General features: G+C 40.8%; 1 protein-coding gene across 3 annotated transcripts in view; it reads right to left on the bottom strand.

Moving 5' to 3' along the window:
• Positions 1 to 6,917: 6,917 nt before the first annotated feature.
• hycc1 (hyccin PI4KA lipid kinase complex subunit 1) overlaps positions 6,918 to 20,299 on the bottom strand; it is a 151,167-nt gene continuing 137,785 nt past the window's right edge. Inside the window, exons 11-12 of one of the 3 annotated variants that reach the window (XM_059944925.1) lie at positions 16,999 to 17,216; positions 8,178 to 8,324 (exon numbers count right to left, since the gene is read on the bottom strand). In XM_059944925.1, the coding sequence (XP_059800908.1) occupies positions 8,313 to 8,324; positions 16,999 to 17,216 (230 nt within the window). In that variant the 3' untranslated portion in view covers positions 8,178 to 8,312. Of the gene's footprint in view, positions 8,325 to 16,930; positions 17,217 to 20,299 lie in introns of all 3 variants that reach the window. The other 2 variants (XM_059944923.1, XM_059944922.1) reach the window with 2 other exon arrangements.

Raw genomic sequence — 20,299 nt, forward strand, 5'->3', positions numbered from 1 at the left:
AATTGATCCGGGATGATATCCCCACAAATGAAACCCCCCTGGTTTCCTTAGCTGCGCAAATCTAGGGAATACACACTTTGGTCCCATCAAACCCGTGATATGAGACGGCTCTCCCACCCCAAACCCTGGTTTGTTTGGATGCTGTGTAATTTTTCTCCCTGTTACAACTCAGTACCTAGAAACAACAGCATACTGCATACGATTAAAGGAAATATATTTATGAATATTTACTAAAGGGTTAATAAAGAGAAGAAAGAAAAAAACAGAAAGGGCACGTTATAATTAAACAGTTAAATGTGCACCAGCTGGAGCTCAATTCACTGATCCTCAGTCGATCTCGGCACCTGGCTCCATCGAATCACGATCTCCCCACCAGGTCATATCCTACAACTGATTCTCTCCAGCGTCTTCTCTCTTCATCTCCCACCAAATAAAAGACACAGCTCACATTCCAAAGCATCTGTTATCTCTATCATCCAAACACTGCTTCTACAGAAAGACCATTACATTAGCAGTGAAACCTTTCCCAGGATGTTACATGTATCTATGCACTTGCAATGCTTCTGTGACATTGTAATTTCCTTTGGGATCAATAAAGTATCTAGCTATATAAAGCATTAGTCTTGCTGACTTTTGAGTTGGGGAAAAAAAGAGATGTAATTTCTCTTCAATTTATCAGTCTGATGTCAACTGCCTGGCACAGAAGTAACCTCTACCATGGAGCGCAGTTTTCAAATGGAACTATCACACATATAACTTATAACCATATAACAATTACAGCATGAAACAGGCCATCTTGGCCCTTCTAGTCCGTGCCGAATGCTTACTCTCATCTAGTCCCACCGACCTGCACTCAGCCCATAACCCTCCATCCCTTTCCTGTCCATATACCTATCCAATTTTTTTTTATGACAATATCGAACCTAGACTTGGTCAATTATTATCTCGACAATATCGAGACTTGGAGGCTGCCAATAAGCAACTTCTTTAAATTACCAGAATAATTGCTCAAAGTTCCTCACTATTAACAATTACCAATGTTCAAACTGCTGCTACTTAGCTTTGTTGCCCACAAATACCACCAGAAACACGTAGTGTATCCTCTAGTCCCCTTTACATTACTGGATAGAAAAGCACAAGGAAAACATGATTTCCCCATCTGGGCTCTCATCTCTTCTCCTCACCTGTCTATCACCCCCCACCCTCATGGTGCCCCTCCTCCTTCCCTCCCTCATATTCCTTCTTCTCCAGCTCTTTGCCTTTTCCACCTATCACCTCCCAGCTTCTTGCTTCATAGCCCCTCCTCCATCCACCTGGCTTCATCTATCATTTTCTAGCTTGTACTCCTTCCCCCTTCTTGTTCTGGCATCTTCCCATTCCTTTCCAATCCTGATGAAGGGTCTCGGCTCGAAACATCAACTACGTATTTATTTATTTATTTCCATAGAAGCTGCGTGACCTACTGAGCTCATCATTTTGTGATTGATGTACAAACAGTTTATAACTATGGACCAGACATTACCCTCTTCAACAGTTCAAGCCAGAGAATGACCATTCCTATTCCAATCTGTGCTGACTGATGAGGACAGTGTGGGAACCACAGACTTTTCCTTAGATGGATGAGTAAGTCCCTAACAGAAGTCATGGAATCAGAGACATACAGCATGGAATCAGACCCTTCGGCCCAACTGATCCATGCTGACCAATATGACACATCCAAGATAGTCCCATTTGCCAAACGACTTTTACAAATTGTTAAAAACACAAAATGCTGGCAGAACTCAGCAGGCCAGACAGCATCTATGGGAGGAGGTAGTGACGACGTTTCAGGCCGAAACTCTTCATCAGGAGTGAAGTAACATGGGATGGTCGAGGGGGTATAAGAAGTGGGGGGAGGGATGAAGTAGAGAGCTGGAAAGTGATAGGCTGGAGGGAAATGGGCTAGGGAGAAGGTGGAGAATTATGGGAAATAAAAGGGAAAGAAAGGTAGGGCTGGGGGGAGATTATAGTGCGGGGGGAAAAGAAAGAGAAATATATAGATAGGGATGGGGTAAGGGGGGGGGTGGCAGGGGTATCAACGGAGGACTGTGAGTTGAATGTTCATGCTGGCAGGTAGGAGGCTACCTAGGCAGGAGATAAGGTATTGCTCCATCGACCTGCGTGTGGCCTCATCTTGACGGTAGAGGAGGCCATGGACAGACATATCGGAGTGGGAGTGAACTGTGGAATTGAAGTGTGTGGACACAGGGAGATCCCGCCACTGCTGGAGGACTGAACGCTGGTGTTCGGCGAAATGGTCTCCCAGTCTGCGGCGGGTCTCCCCAATGTATAAATGGCCACAATGGGAGCACCGGATACAGCATATCACCCCAGTTGACTCGCAGGTGAAGTGGTGCCTCACCTGAAAGGACTGTCTGGGGCCTAGGACGGTGGTGAGGGAAGAAGTGTGGGGGCAGGTGTAGCACTTCTTCCGTTTGCAGGGATAAGTGCCTGGAGGGAGGTCGGTGGGGAGGGATGGGGGGGGGGGATGAATGGACAAGGGAGATGCATAGGGAGCAATCCCTGCGGAAAGCCGAGAGTGGGGGGGGAGGGGAAGATGTGTCTGGTGGTGGGATCCCGTTTCCCCCCTCACTATAATCTCCCCCCAGCCCTATGTGGCAGGGGGATGGGAACAAGTGCAGAGAGACAGAGGGGTGTAAAATGAGGGTAGAAGTAAAAAGTAGTAAGGTGAAAAGTAAAAGTGGCAGGCAGGCAAATCCAGGGCAAAAAGCAAAAAGGGCAACTTTTCAACATAATTGTATAAGGGCTAAGAGTGTTGTAAAAACAAGCCTGAAGGCTTTGTGTGTCAATGCGAGGAGCATTCGTAACAAGGTGGATGAATTGAATGTGCAGATAGTTATTAATGAATATGATATAGTTGGGATCACAGAGACATGGCTCCAGGGTGACCAAGGATGGGAGCTCAACATCCAGGAATATTCAATATTCAGGAGGGATAGACAGGAAAGAAAAGGAGGTGGGGTAGCATTGCTGGTTAGAGAGGAGATTAACACAATAGAAAGGAAGGACATTAACCTGGAGGATGTGGAATCGATATGGGTAGAGCTGCATAACACTAAGGGGCAGAAAACGCTGGTGGGAGTTGTGTACAGGCCACCTAACAGTAGTAGTGAGGTTGGGGATGGCATTAAACAGGAAATTAGAAATGCGTGCAATAAAGGAACAGTAGTTATAATGGGTGACTTCAATCTACATATAGATTGGGTGAACCAAATTGGTAATGGTGCTGAAGAAGAGGATTTCTTGGAATGTATGCGGGATGGTTTTCTGAACCAACATGTCGAGGAACCAACTAGAGAGCAGGCCATTCTAGATTGGGTATTGAGCAATGAGGAAGGGTTAGTTAGCAATCTTGTCATGCGAGGCCCCTTGGGTAAGAGTGACCATAATATGGTGGAATTCTTCATTAGAGCGACATAGTTAATTCAGAAACAAAGGTTCTGAACTTAAAGAAGGGTAACTTTGAAGGTATGAGACGTGAATTAGCTAAGATAGACTGGCAAATGATACTTAAAGGGTTGATGGTGGATATGCAATGGCAAGCATTTAAAGATCGCATGGATGTACTACAACAATTGTTCATTCCAGTTTGGCAAAAGAATAAACCACGGAAGGTAGTGCACCCATGGCTGACAAGGGAAATTAGGGATAGTATCAAGTCCAAAGAAGAAACATATAAATTAGCAAAAAAAAAGCGGCACACCTGAGGACTGGGAGAAATTCAGAGACCAGCAGAGGAGGACAAAGGGCTTAATTAGGAAAGGGAAAAAAGATTATGAGAGAAAGCTGGCAGGGAACATAAAAACTGACTGTAAAATCTTTTATAGATACGTGAAAAGAAAAAGATTGGTCAAGACAAATGTAGGTCCTTTACAGTCAGAAACAGGTGAATTGATCATAGGGAACAAAGACATGGCAGACCAATTGAATAACTACTTTGGTTCTGTCTTCACTAAGGAGGACATAAATAATCTTCCAGAAATAGTAAGGGACCGAGGGTCTAGAGAGATGGAGGAACTGAGAGAAATAAATGTTAGTATGGAAGTGGTGTTAGGTAAATTGAAAGGATTAAAAGCAGATAAATCCCCAGGGCCAGATGGTCTGCATCCCAGAGTCCTTAAGGAAGTAGCCCAAGAAATAGTGGATGCATTAGTGATAATTTTTCAAAACTCCTTAGATTCTGGATTAGTTCCTGAGGATTGGAGGGTGGCTAATGTAACCCCACTTTTTATAAAAGGAGGGAGAGAGAAACCAGGAAATTATAGACTGGTTAGTCTGACATCGGTGGTGGGGAAAATGCTAGAGTCGGTTATCAAAGATGTGATAACAGCACATTTTGAAAGAGGTGAAATCATTGGACAAAGTCAGCATGGATTTGTGAAAGGAAAATCATGTCTGACGAATCTTATAGAATTTTTTGAAGATGTAACTAGTAGAGTGGATGGGGAGAACCAGTGGATGTGGTATATTTAGATTTTCAAAAGGAGATTAGTGTGCAAACTTAAAGCACACAGTATTGGGTGTATGGTATTGATGTGGATAGAGAATTGGTTGGCAGACAGAGAGCAAAGAGTGGGAGTAAATGGGACCTTTTCAGAATGGCAGGCAGTGACTAGTGGGGTACCACAAGGCTCAGTGCTGGGACCCCAGTTGTTTACAATATATATTAATGATTTAGACGAGGGAATTAAATGCAGCACCTCCAAGTTTGCGGATGACACAAAGCTGGATGGCAGTGTTAGTTGTGAGGAGGATGCTAAGAGGATGCAGGGTGACTTGGATAGGTTAGGTGAGTGGGCAAATTCATGGCAGATGCAATTTAATGTGGATAAATGTGAGGTTATTCACTTTGGTTGCAAGAACAGGAAAACAGATTATTATCTGAATGGTGGCCGATTAGGAAAAGGGGAGATGCAACGAGACCTGGGTGTCATTCTTACACCAGTCATTGAAGGTGGGAATGCAGGTACAGCAGGCAGTGAAAAAGGCAAATGGTATGTTGGCATTCATAGCAAAAGGATTTGAGTACAGGAGCAGGGTTCTACTGCAGTTGTTACAAGGCCTTGGTGAGACCGCACCTAGAATATTGTGTGCAGTTTTGGTCCCCTAATCTGAGGAAAGACATTCTTACCATCGAGGAAGTACAGAGAAGGTTCACCAGATTGATTCCTGGGATGGCAGGACTTTCATATGAAGAAAGACTGGATCGACTAGGCTTATATTCAGTGGAATTTATAAGATTGAGGGGGGATCTTATTGATATAAAATTCTAAAGGGATTGGACAGGCTAGATGCAGGAAGATTGTTTCGGATGTTGGGGAAGTCCAGAACGAGGGGTTACAGTTTAAGGATAAAGGGGAAGCCTTTGAGGACCGAGATGAGGAAAAACTTCTTCACACAAAGAGTGGTGAATCTGTGGAATTCTCTGCCACAGGAAACAGTTGAGGCCGGTTCATTGGCTATATTTAAGAGGAAGTTAGATATGGCCCTTGTGACTAAAGGGATCAGTGGGTATGGAGAGAAAGCAGGTACAGGGTTCTGAGTTGGATGATCAGCCATGATCATACTGAATGGTGGTGCAGGCTCAAAGGGCTGAATGGCCTACTCCTGCACCTATTTTCTATGTTTCTATCAACTTCTCTTTCCAGGTGCATATATATCTTATCCCTCAAAATCCTTTGCAGTAACTCACCTAAAACAGCATCAGACTTACTAGCCTATAGTTCCCAGGTTTTTCTTTGCTACCATTTTCTGGAGATTTGTTTACCTTCATATCTTATAAGACAATCAGCACCTTCTCTTCTGTAAAGTGGAATATCCCCAAGACCTTGCCATTTAATTTTCCTTGTCACAAAGACTTCATGTCCATAGTAAAAATAGTAGAGAAATATACAAAGTTTTTGTAAGTTGTGAAAAAATAATTTTCCCTTATCTCTGGAAATTAACAGCAAGTTATATAAAGCAGAAGGCCTGTGTGTACCAGAGATGATAAAGTCACCATGCATCGAAAATTTAAATTCATAGCAGAAAAGCAACTGGTTGTAATACAAACAAACATTTGTCATCAAGACAAATATAGAAAAATCCACAAAGATAACAAATTCTGTTAGTTTCTTAACAACATCTAACCAATTATTTTCAATTTGTTTTATAGTGAAGGTCAAAACATATTGAAAATCACATTCACAAAATGCAATGACATTTAACAATACTGTTGCTTTAATTAGTTCCCCTTGATAATCCAGCCTTCAAATTTCATAGAACTTCACATGAGGTCATTGCAACTGGCTCCTCCCTGATCTTAAACTATAGAGACTAAATCAAAACAATAAAGCATGGAAATTGATTATGGGGGATATTAATTACCAGAAGTGCTGAACATGATTAACATTTGTCGAAGTCTCTGAACTGATACCTTAACATACAAAAATAGTCTAATATCAGATCAGAATCAGAGTCAAATATAATCACATTTCCTAGAAAGGTAATGGCATTTATTAAATTATTTAAGTTCTTGTGATATGATACCTACATGACCCTTTTATTGGAATCTCAGCAGAGGCCATGTTATAGATGTGATTCATGGTCCCGTATAAAATTATCTTTCGATAATCACAATTTGCTTTTGATGAAGTAAGAAAAAGGACCATGTCTTTTTCCTTTGCTCTTAGAATCCAGCTTTGCTTTAGAAAGAATTATTGAATTCAGAATAAAATGTCATGAAATCTGAAAGCATATATTCCACTTCTATGCAAGAACTGTATGAGCAACTGCTGAAAGCAATAGTATGTCTAGCTATTATTATTGATTCAGGAAATTATAAGTTTTAAAAAATCTATTTTAAACTTCTGCTGCTCTCAGAAATATATTGCTAAGAAAAAACATTTAAACAATTCAGAAATTAATATGATTCAAGTTATACAGCAATTTGTCCAAGGAAGCTAAACATGAAATTATCTTTTGCAAAATAATTTCAATTAATTTTATTTCCCAAATGTATTTTGGCTTTGAGGCCATTTCTAAACTGAACAATTGAACAATAATGTGCAATTTAAATACAATAAGCCATTTGTCTGGAAACATCAAATTAACATTGTATATTTTTGTTCAGAATACTTACGTGACAGCCTGAACCACAATAATGGGATTGGCTTTTGCAACTTTCCAACAAACTCTTTTATTTGTTCCACAAGTTAGCATTTTAATTTCTAGAGCACATTGAGATTAACAATGAAATTCTGAAATTGTTAATGCAAGGAGATATCAGAAATAGGAATAGGTACTGATTTCAAGCAGCACTTGTTTGTAAAAAAAAAGGTCTTTGAAAAAGGCACTGAAGCATATGTACAGATCATAAATTCAAAAATGCATGCAGGGTGAAAGATCCAGTTAAAATTCATATCAAAATTCTACATGTACAGTATATAGCTATTTCAAAGCTCACAGCTTTTATACTATAGTATTTTTCTCCCTTTGAAATACAATTCAATTAAATGTGGTAGAAATAATTAAACCCATTACAACAGAAAAAATATTACAAGGCCAATTCTTCAATGTTCATGGTTTTTTACTATTCTAAAAGAGTCAATTCTTCAAAATAGGTCAAGCCAAAATTAGAATATTCATTAATATACACATTATGAACCTTACTTTTCATTGTTCAATTTTACACAGGTACATTAAGAAATTGAAAATATTTGCTCAATAAAAAATTCTGAAAAAAAATTCTTTAATATCCAACTTGCAAAGTTACATATCTGTTGAGAGATGAACATTAAAATTCATTGAACATTGTTGCTTCTGTTGTGTGATGGAGGCCTGAAGGTCACGATCTGACACAAGTCTATCATCCTGAAGACTACAGGCTGACAATCTGTTTGATTCTGCTGCATTTCTACTTCCAATAAACACTCCACTAACCTGTTCAAATGACTTACTGAAGAGCACCGTAGAGGTGTTTGCCAGACTCTGACTTCCAGATTTAGGTAGGGACTGGCTGTTTGTTAGAGTCAATCTTTTCATGGACAAAAGGTCAAAATTCTCACTCACAGCTCTTTGAGACTGGTGTTTATGAGCAAGGTATACCTGGCAGGTTTCATCTGCTATTTCTTTGCCTGGTTTGCTACCCAGTGGTTGCCATTGGGCCTTTCCAGCAGATACTTTGTTATTAGTAGTTACCACAACTGTATTGGAAGATGTGGAATAAAATCTTTCATCTACTTCAGTGATGTTCATGAGTTCCTCCTGGACTTCTAAAGTTGCTTCTAGAAAAAAGAGGACAAAATACCAAAGATAGTATTGATCCAAACTGTTTAATTTTCCTTTTAAGCCAAAATTCATTAAATGTTTCCTCATTTTCAGACCAAAGGCATCCTCAAACATGCATGTTGAAACTTTCTCCAAAGAAAGTGAAAATGTAAAACAGATAACTGTCACTGATAGCACGGTAGGAAAATATTACAGCATTAAAATATTTAACCTGAACTGCTGAGTGGGAACAGAGTAAATGTGTTTAACACACATTTTATAAGACCAAAAGAGCAAAAAGGAGCAGAATTAGGTCATTTAGCCCATCAAGTCTACTTCGCCATTTCATCACTCCTGATTTATTGTCCCTTTCAACCCCATCCTCCTGCCTTCTCCCTTTAACCTTTGACATCTTGACTAATCAAGAACCTATCAACCGTTGCTTTAAATAGCATTGAAGATTAGTGAGCACAGGAGTAATTATTGAATAGAATCTAGTGTAAAATAAGATTGCTTAGCAATTACAGTTTTAGATGGGAGAACTGCAGCTTAGCTATTCAAGGCTTGATATAACAATTGGGTTTGGAATTTTATCAGCAGGTTAATTGAAGCGGAGATTGGCTGGGTGATGTTTTACTGATACATAGGTATCATCTCAGAATCAAATATGACACCAAGAAGGCAGTTCGATTTCAAGTAGATGCCAGAGAAAGATCAAGTCTTTTAACTAGAGAAAGGAGTTGTAGTGGAAATGTGTTCAGATACAATTGAAAGTGCTTTTTAGGTACACAAATTGGCAGATATTGTACAGCCTATATGTGCTTTGTCAATTCAGTCAATACAAGTTGAATACGGACTAAATAAGCAGTGATCTAATCACAAACAAGAGAAAATCTGCAGATGCTCGAAATCCAAGCAACACACACAAAATGTTGGAGAAATTCAGCAGGCCAGGCAGCATCTATGGAAAAGAGTACAGTTGACATTTTGGGCCAAGACTCTTCAGCAGGACTGGAGAAAAAAAGGATGAGGAACAGATTTAAAAAGTGGGGTGAGGGAAGGGAAAAATACAAGGTGACAAGTGAAACCAGGAGGAGGAGGGGTGAAGAAAAGAGCTGGGAAGTTGATCGGTGAATACATGGATACAGGGCTGGAGAAGGGGAAATCTAATTGGAGTGGACAGAAGGCCATGGAAGAAAGAAGGGTGAGGAGCACCAGAAGGAGGTGATAGGTAGGCAAGGAAATAAGTTGAGAGAGGGAAAAGGGGATGGGGAATGGTGAGCAGGGGGTGGCATTATCGGAATTTTGAGAAATTGATAGTCATGCCATGAGGTAGCCTCCAACTACCAAGACAGAATACAAGGTGTTGTTCCTCCAACCTAAATGCAGCCTCATCGCGACAGTGGTGGAAGCCATGGATGGACAGATCGGAATAGGAATGGTAAATGGAATTAAAATGGGTGGCCAGTTGGAGATCCCACTTCTTCTGGCAGATGGAGTAAAGGTGCTCGGCGAAGCAGTTTCCCGATCTATGTTGGTTCTCACCAATGTACAGGAAGACACACCGGGAACATCGGACACAGTGTATGACCCCAACAGTCTTACAGGTGAAGTGTTGCCACATCTGGAAGGACTGTTTAGGGCCCTGAATGGTAGTGAGGGAGGAGGTGTAGGGGCTTGCAAGTATAAGTGTCAGGAGGGAGATCAGTGGGGAGGGACAAATGGACAAGGGAGTCGTAGAAAGTGGGAGATGGGGGAGGGAGAGATGTGCTTCGTCATGGGATCCCATTGGAGATGGTGGATGTTACAGAGAATTATGTGCTGGCTGTGGAGGCTGGTGGGAAGATAGGTGAGGACAAGAGAACCCTATCCCTGGTGGGGTGATGGGAGGATGGAGTGAGGGCGGATGCGTGTGAAATTAATGAGATATGGTTGAGGACAACATTGATGGTGGAGGAAGCGAAGCCCCTTTCTTTGAAAAAAGAGGACATTTCCTTCGTTCTGCACTGAAAAGCCTCACCCTGAAATCCAATATGGCGGAAACGGAGGAATTGAGAGAAGGGGGCTGGCATTTTTACAAATCACAGGGTGGGAAGAGGTATAGCCCAGGTTGCTGTGAGAGTCCATAGGTTTATAATAGACATCAGTAGATAAGCTGGCTCCAGAGGTAAGAGAGATTGAGAAAGGGGAGGGAGGTGTCGGAAATGAACCAGGAAATGAAAAGGGCAGAATGGAAGTTGGAGACAAATTTGATGAGTTAACAAGCACTGCATGCGTGCAGGAATCAGCACCAATGCAGTTGTTGATGTAGCATAGGAATAGTGGGGGATGGACACCAGTGTAGGCTTGGAACATAGACTGTTCCATGTAGCCGACAAAAAGGCAGACATAGCTGGGAACCATACGAGTGCCTATGGCTACACCTTTTGTTTGAACGAAGTGGGAGCAGCCAAAGAAGAAATTATTAAGAGTGAAGATGATATCCTAGACAGAGGAGAGTGGTGGTGGAGGGGAACTGGTTGGGTCTGGTGTCCAGAAAGAAATGGAGAGCTTTGGGGCCTTCCTGGTGGGGAATGGAAGTATACAGGGATGGGACATCCATGGTGAAAATAAGATGTTGGGGGCCAGGGAACTTTAAATCATTGAAAAGATCCGAAGTGTGTGAAGTGCCACAAGTGTAGGTAGGAAGGGACTGAACTAGGGGGAAATGAAACAGAGTCAGGGTATGCAGATATGAGTTCCGTAGGGCAGGAACAAGCTTAAACAATAGATAAGCAGGTTTGTGGATCTTGGGTAGGAGGTAGAAATGGGAGGTCTGGGGCATGGGAGCTAGGAGGTTGGTGGCAATGAATGGGAGATCCCCAGAGCTAATAAGGTTGGTGATGGTGTAGGAGACAATGGCGTGATACTCCTTAGTGGGATTCTGTTCGAGAGGTAAGAAGAGTTGTCCGAGAGTTGTCGCTGGGCCTCAGCAAGGTAGGTGTCAGTATGCCAGACTACTACTACATGCCTTTTATCTGTGGGTTTGATGGTGAGGTTAGGATCAGCGCAGAGAGCGTGGAGAACAGAGCATTCAGATTGAGTGTTGAAGTCAAGACAGTCGATGTGGAGAGCAGGCAAAAGGCCAGGGTGCGGTGTCCAGGAAGAGGGAGTGTTGAAGACAGGAGAAGGGGTCATCGGTGTGGGGTGGAGAGTCCTTGCCAAAGAAGTAGGCTCAGAGACGAAGGTGGCAGAAGAAAGACACAGTATCATGGTGGGCACGGGACTCACTGAGGTGTCTGTGCAGGGGGACAAAGGTGAAGCCCTTACAGAACGTTCTGACTCAGAGAGGGGAAGGTCAGAGGGAATAATGAAGACCTGGCATGGATGAGAGCTTGGATCAAAAGGGGGAGGGGGAGAGAGCTGCCAGGGTCTGAGGAGAAGGGAGGTTTGGGGTGTTCAGGGACAGTGGGGAGAGAGGAAGATGGAGTCTCCAAGAACCCAAGAGCTGGGGGTGATGGTGGTACCTGAGAGAGATGGGATTGCAGAATGGTGGTGGGAAAAGCGGAGACTAGGATTCCAGCTGCAGCACGTGAAGTCTGAACCAGGAGGTCAAAGTTGGAGTCCAAGTCAGAGGTTGTGCAATCAGCACTTTGAAGGTGTCTGAGGTCGTTGGAATCAGCATTGATGGCAGTGGAGTCCGGGTTTTAAATCTGCTCTGGATTGTTAGAGCTACTGATATCGGCAGCAGGATTGCAGTCTGGAGGCGTCTGGGCCTGGCACTGTTGGAGATGACAGGTTCTGTGGTCTGTAGACGGCTATCTTCCAATCTTTGCAGAACGTGAGAAAGTCAAAGAACTGGCGACTTAAAGTATGGATCCAGCAGAGGATAAAGTAGCAGCCAGGTCCATTGCAGGCAGTGGAGAGAGAATCCTGGAGTTGTGGAAGTGACTGAGATAGGGACACCAGGTACCTCCTCCTGGCAGAAAGTGTGGCGCATAGAACGCAGTGGGAGAAGCAATCAATGAGTGTGAGTACCAGGAGTCCTCAGAGAATCTTAAAAATGGGAAGCATGAAAATGGATCTGGAAGCCATGTGGTACAAGATGGTAGTAAAGACATGTTCCCAGAAAGGACACATGGCTGTGGTAGCAGGTCTGGATAAGCACATAGTTGAAGAGTCAGAGGGCCACAGTGGTCTAGCTATTTTCAGATTACTAATATGTAATATTATAGCTTAAATTTTTTTCTAAAGAATCCTATCAGGAACATGTTTAAACTATAGCAGACATCCCACCCTGCAAAAACTCTTTTCAGGGAGGTAGCACCATCAATTTGCAGGAGACTCCCGGGAGAGGTGGGATGTCTAGCTAGCCAGCTAGTTTAAATAACGTTAGCTATGCGAATGAACAAATGACACCTGTTAAACTCACCTCAACATGTCTTTTACATTTTAACCCTCCATGGGCAATAGAAAAGTCACTGTTGCAAACAGTGCAGCGAGCAACACTGTCATTATTTTTGACCCCTATTAGGCAGGGGTACACTTTAGTGTAGTCTGGGGTGCGGTATGTCCTTGTGGGACGCTCGGCCATATCTATCTATCTCTCTCTCCCTCCCTCCCTCTCTCTCTCTCAAAAAAAATCGATTTCCGGAATATTGTATATAATTTGTGGGCGTCAGGGAGCCGCTATCAATATGTGGGAGACTCCTGGAACTTCCAGGAGAGGTGGGATGTCTGCTATAGAGAAGCATATTTTTCACGAAACCCCTACTTATGAACCCTTAAGGCCTTTTCATACCATTGTTGACATGGTTATTTGGAAAAAAAATTGCAGTTTTTGGAAAAAAAGAACAGCAAGTATTTGCATCTGAGAATATTGTGTACGTATTCTTTGGTCCACAGCATCTGCAGTTGTATTTTTAAGTATTTGCATCTAATGTGCATTTCTGCTACTGTAGCAAGATGAGAGAATAAATTTAAAAACATCTCCATAAGTTGAGCTGGAAAGGGAGGAAAGAAGCAAAATAATCCTACATAATCACTGATTTGTGATTCTGGAGATGTAGACTGGAACTGTAGAGAAATGATTTGGAATAAGGAAGCTCGTTAGAGAAAATGTAAGAAAATAAGTACACCCCTGGAGCCAATTAATGTTGATGCACATGACATTACCATTTGAAGACTATGCCTTTAGCTTGAAAATACCTTTCTTAAGCTTCCCACTTCCATTGTCTCACTTTCCTCTTTCAAGGTACTCATAAAATTGTCCATATATCACAATAATTCTTCATATGATTCAATGATGAATTTTGCCAAGTGCTTATTATAAATGCTATATAACACAAGTTGCTGTTGTTGCAGACTTGCTTCTTAGGGTTGAGAAAGTACATAATTTTGCAAAGGAATTTCAAAAGACTGAAATATGCAATATCTAAGTAAGCTTCCATGCAAACATTAAGATTTATATCCAAAGAATAAAACTATTTTATGTGATTTGTTTTAAGCATGCCAGTTGTACACTGATTCAGTATAATGACTGCAGTTAAATTCATACAAAAATTCTGGCAGTTAGCATGCAGTAAATCAAAACTGCATCAGATTGGACTGGACTAACAAAGCAGATGATCACCAAAGCATGTACAATTGTCAAGTTGAAGGGCTGAGGTTAACTGTAACCACATCAGTAGACTGAGAATTATAGCCACCTGGGTAAAAGTACCCTGTATCTAGGATATAGTGAGGTTATATGCAAGTTCAGTGGTTGAATGTGGTACACAAAATCCATTTGCACTTCAACTGTAAACAGCACAATCTTGGAATAACAAAATTATTGCAAAACCAAAAATTGGAAACAAAACAGAAAATTCTGACAACATTCAGCAAGTCAGGTACACTTGTGGAGATCGAAACTGAGTTACAGTTGCAGACTGAAGTGAATTCTGAAGAACTGTCAAAATGTTTCACTGTATACAAAACAGAAGAATTCTTAAAGAACATGGTATATTTAGGAGCAAGTTCTTGCCCAACACTTCATGCTATACATGCAGATATTAACTTTTAAATCATTTTGGGTAGTTTCACCCATGTTAATGTTACTTATTTTAAATGAGAGTGCATCATACACCAGCATGCCCAGAAAGTCAATGAAATAAACATTTCCTTGTCAAAATTACATCTGATGGTTACTCAATTTCAGAGATTGTATTGAGAATTCATGAGATTGATAAGAAAAGATGCATTTTGAAATTGTAATATTTTTCAATACTGATTCAGCTGTTACGTACTCGTGACACATGACAGTGGAGCCCTTGTCATGTGACTGGGGTTGAAGCTGTACTGGACTTGAGGTGATGGTCTTGTGATGGTGGTGACGTCATTTTCCTGCCAGTAGAGATCATGTGATGGTTTTTTTTTACAGGTTATAAAAGGTAGACCCCACCCTGTGAGGAGGGGCAGTTCGTGGCTGGATTTGCCAGGTTGACTTCATGCCACTGCGTGTTTGAAGTGATGACGCAGTTTAGTTGAAGGATGAAGTTTTTATTTAATGCCTAAAGTTTAAAAGGTTATTGCCAACAGGTTCTTTATGATTCTGTTAGTTCGAGGAAATTAGTGGAGAGTGAAGATTCGAAGTTGGAAGTTAAAGATCGAGGAGAATCGCTTTCTACGGTGAAACGGGGGCGACCTTTGTTTGATCTTTATTTGGAAGGATTTCGTTGACTATCTTCGTGTTAATCCCTAGGTTTATCTAGAAAGGATTGAAGGTAGTGGAGAAGGAAAGGTCAGTGCCTTTAAGCCGTTCTGTTTCGTGAATTCTTCATGGGAAGTTCGATGTCGGGGATCGAAGCAAGTGACGTGAAAGAGAACCTAAATCGTCCTGTAAAGTCTCTCCTTTTAAATGGACTGTGAGCATATCGAACTTTTGGCAATACCACTTTAAAGAACTGTTTTTGGAATACCACTTTAAAGAACTGTTTTTGGAATATCACTTTACGAACTGTTTGAACAGCCGCTCAGCAGCTGTTTCCGGTTACGGTAGTGTTTGTTTACTTTTGGGGGGGTTTGTTTTCTGTGTTTAATAAACGTGTTGTTTGTTATAAGAAACCCTTGCCGAACTCATATATTTATTGTTGCCTGAATACGTAACACAGCACAGTGGACTTTGCTAGAAGTGTGCAGTTTGGCAATAAGCATTTGATTTTTAGCTGGCACGTGATGTACAGGCATCCACACTGGGCTTCAAAGCGAGTAGCTCTGGGTTTGAATTCAGCCTGCCCTTGTACACTTTCTATCTGTGTTAAGTATGAGTTAGCAACTCTGCAAGATGAAAGTGCTAAAGAAATGGCAAGGTTGCCGCCCGATACACCACAAAGTCCAGAACAGAAAAAAAAACATTTGATTTCTCTAAAAATATATTAAGTACAGTACTGTGTAAGAGGCATTGGTGTATATAGATATAGCTAGGGTGCCTAAGACTTTTGCACAGTACTGTATTTGTCAACGTGGAGTGAGTTTGTAAATCTGGCAGGAACAAAGGATGTTGGGAATGACACAGGTGGAGTGCTGCGGAAGAGGTGTGGGACAGGTGGCAGGAAAAAAGTGCAAGGGGCTTGGGGGCGGGTGGCGCTGGTGCAGATACACCCAGCCCTAGAGACATCAGGCAAAGTAATTTGATTACAAACAATTGGTTTATTGATCATGACAGAATGTCTCTCTGGTGCTTCCTGCTCCCTTCTCTCTCTCTTCCCCTTTTCCTAATCATGATTCCCTTCTCCCTGCTCCCTTCCCATTCTCAGCCCATATCAGAATCAGGTTTATCATCACTCACCTATTCCATGAAATTAGTTTGTTTTTTTGTGGCAGCAATTCAGTGCAATACATAAAATTACTACAGTACTATGCAAAGCCTTTGACTATATACATACCCAAGCTTTGCACAGTAATGTATATTTTTCCAATAAAGAACTACAGATATGATAATGAAAGAAAACTTCATAATTCAATTATATAAATTAGAATGCCACCTAAAATTTGTCAGTTTAGGAGCAAAATTACATTTTATAGGAACAAAATATTTACTAATAGTGTGGTTTCTTTGAGCTATCCAATAATTCTTTGCAAACATGCAATTTCAAGTATCTGCTACCAGTCATAAGTTTAAGGAACATTATGCAATAAAAAGGAAATTGCCCAATATTCTATATTTAGGAAGAGGAAGCTACATTAGTTGTTGCATATTTTCCATCTAGAAGGCTGCGGTTGAGTTCTGTGCAAATGGTTAGTTTTTTTCTCAGGAAACCAAGTGTTATCCCTTTAAGCTTTCAGTAGAAACTGTTGCTTGTAGTATTTTTATTCAAGAGAAATCAATGGGTTAATGAGCATTACTCAGCTATCCAATGTTCTTGAGTATCGATTTTGAGTGGTATTTAATTACATCTCTGCAGCCAATGGTTTTGAATAAAGTTTATAATAAACAAGTTAGGTTTTTAGTGCTCTTTGATACATGCTTATGCATTAATAGCCATAACTGCGGATCATGCATAGTTGACCTATTATTAATAAGATTTTGTATTACGTTTAGATAGAATTCAATTTGGATTCCCAGAATGTAGAAACATACAATTAATGCCCAATTCCCAGATACCTTTGGTGCTCGTCTAGAACACTCAGCTAGTACTAGACTCTGCTAGAGGAATGTACTCCATCCTCCACCTTTTTCCTCAGAGATTTCTGTCTCTTGACTTCTTTGCCATCTGTTTTAGGATCTGAAGCTGGTTCTTGCACACCCTGATAATGCTGAGAATCATTTTCTGTTTGTATTTTGCTTCTCTCCCCATTATCATGTTTATCTTCTGACAGATTTGCCACATTAGAGTCTGATAAAGCAAGGTTGTGAGTTTCGACTGAGTCAGAATGGTTGGTTGATAAATCTAGAATTAAAGATGACAAGATGTATAATGACTGAAACACAAAGGAAGAAAAACACCACAGAAACAGCAAAAATAAATGCTATAGTTAATTTCAGAGTAATGAACACTTTTCCAAAACAAAGAGGGAAGTTATAATAATTAAAACAAGTACACAATGAAACAGTATAATGATACTGAACTCTCTTTCCTTAATTAGGACCTAGCATTTCTAAAAATACTTCAGAATTGTCAAAAACCATCAGACATATAATGTTACATTAACATTCACACTTCTACTGCTCATAAATTTCAGATTTAGAAATTTACAGGAGTAGCCAAAGCTTTCTCATCAATTCAAAAGGAAAATGTATTACTGATTGTATCTTTTATTAAAGTATTATCCCTTCCATCTGACAAATTAGATGGCTGAACTAGCACAATGCATTAATTATCTACTGCAACATATAACAACAATAAATACTGTATAATCTGGGCCTATTAACTCACTTGCACATGCATTTACACTATCGCTTCACATGAATAAAGAATTACATTTATTACATTATTTAATTTGAAGCAGGAAATTGCCACACAGAATGGACAAAATCAGACATTCCCACAATTTTCTGTCAATTAATCATCTTGTTGCTTAATTTTCCACAAATCAAAACAAAAAAATTCATATTTTTGGTAGTCCACAGATAATTAACTACCTTGGATTTATTTTAAATGTTATAGTTTTGCAGGAACCATACTTTATTTTCATGATGACATCACTTTTAAGTAGAGTGGTGGTCACCTTTCAGAATCAACTGTCAAGTGTTAACGTCTCAGAGCAGGAATTCCTCTGTAGACACTTTATATCAACTTCAAAGTACAGGCGTAAATTCAACCTTCAGGGCTCAGATCAACGTATAAAGTGTGTGCATTTTCGGAGCAAATACTCCATTCATTTTCAACTGAGTGAACTAAATGCAAACTGAGCTTCATCAAGTTAATGTTTGTGACTGAGAAAGATGAAAAATCTCCAAATTAGGGTACAAACCAAAAGAAGAAACATATTACTTCTGGTCAGGTAGAAATGTAAAATATTAAGCATGCGCTATGATTAAACGAAGAGTGCAAATGCTCAAGATAAGTGTAAGTATCCTAGTATCTGCTACACCACACACTTGTCTGCAGTTAATTTGTCATATTTATACACACAGTAGTACTTCATACAGAAAGCGGGTTCTTGCTTAAACTATGGTTCTGTGAAATCTTAAAATTAAAAATTGTAACACATGTCACTGAGGCTGTCTTGCACAATACTACCTTATCCATTTCTTTGTTTTTAACATTGATCAAACCATTCTCTTTCACTGTACATAATTCCATGTAAAATTGTGAGCTCACCTGGTTATAACCTCATTCAGCCACAGCTAGAGAATGTCCCACAAGGTCTCATCAGGTCTTGCAACCATGTTTCCCCACCCCCCAGATCATTGAGGAATATTACTGCTTTAGACCACAAGACAATAAGACATAGGAGCAGAATTAGGCCATTCATCCCATCGAATCTCTCTGCCATTTCATCATGGCTGATCCCAGATTCCATTCAAACTCATACACCTGCCCTGCCCTCTTACCTTATCCTCTAATGCCTCGACCAATCAGGAATCTATCAATTTCAACTTTAAATATAAGACCACAAGACACAGGAGCAGAATTAGGCCATCTGGCCCATCAAGTCTGCTCTGCTGTTCAATCATGGCTGATCCTTTTTTTCCCCCGTCTCCTCAACTCCATTTCCTTTAATGCCATGTCCAATCAAGAACCTATCAATCTCTGCCTTAAATATACACAACAACCTGGCGTCCACAGCTGCCTGTGGTAACAAATTTGACAAATTCATCACCATTTGGCTACAGAAATTTCTCTGCGACTCTGTTTTGAAATGGTGCCTCTCTATTCTGAGGTTGTGCCCTCTTGTCCTAGGCTCTCCCACCATGAGAAACATCCTTTCCACATCTATTCTGTCTGGGGCTTTCAACATTCGAAAGGTTTCAATGAAATCCCCACCTCATCCTTCTGAACTCCAGTGAGTACAGACCCAGAGCCATCAAATGTTCCTTGTATGATAACCCCTTCATTCCTAGAATCCTCCTCTGGGCCCTCTCCAATGCCAACACACCTTTTCTAAAATGAGGAGCCTAAAACTGTTCACAATACACAATGTACAGAGCTCAGAAAAAGAGACACAACAGACTTTTAACATCATAAAACAGCTAATTATTTGTTATGTCTCCTCTTTTGCTGTGAAACGGGGACACCTCTTTTTCCCTTATTAGGGAGAGAGACAGCCTGTGGTACATCAAATTACTGGGTGAATGAGTAGTCTTTGGGGTACTGCAAGTCTGTGTCTTTATTGATGCTTTGCTGCACACTTGAGTGCATGGTGGGGGGCGCAGATGCTTTTTTTTACTGGTGGGGGAGAGCAGATTGCTGCTTTGCTGCTGCTTATGCGTGGGTGGCGGGAGCTTGGGGGGGGGGGTCTTTGGGGTTTTAACATTTAACTGACATTTGTTCTTTGGAGCACTCCTCTGTTTTCGTGGATGGTTGCGAAGAAAAAGAATGCCTGACATTAAATGTACCTTTGAAATTTCTAACATCCTTATTTGTGTATTCTAGACCTCTTCAAATGAATGCTAGCATAGTATTTGTCTTCCTCACCACCAACTCAACCTGCAATAACATTTAGGGTGTTCTGCACAAGGGCTCCCAAATCCCTTTGCATTTCAGATTTTTACTTTTCATCCCCATTTAGAAAATAGTCTGCACATTTATTTCTACTACAGAAGTGCATGGCCATGCATTTTCCAACATTGTATTTCATTAGCCACTTTCTTGCCCATTCTCCGGATCTAATTCCTTCTGCATCCTACCTCTTTCCTCAACACTACCTGCCCCTCCACCAATCTTCGTATCATCTGCAAACTTGGCAACAAAGTCATCTATTTATTCATCTAAATCATTTTCATACAGCATAAAACAAAGTGGTCTCAACACCGACCCCTGAAGAACACCACTAGTCTCTGGCAGCCAACCAAAAAAGGACCCTTACA

Source organism: Hypanus sabinus, chromosome 20, assembly GCF_030144855.1.
Source record: "Hypanus sabinus isolate sHypSab1 chromosome 20, sHypSab1.hap1, whole genome shotgun sequence".
NCBI lineage: Eukaryota > Metazoa > Chordata > Chondrichthyes > Myliobatiformes > Dasyatidae > Hypanus > Hypanus sabinus.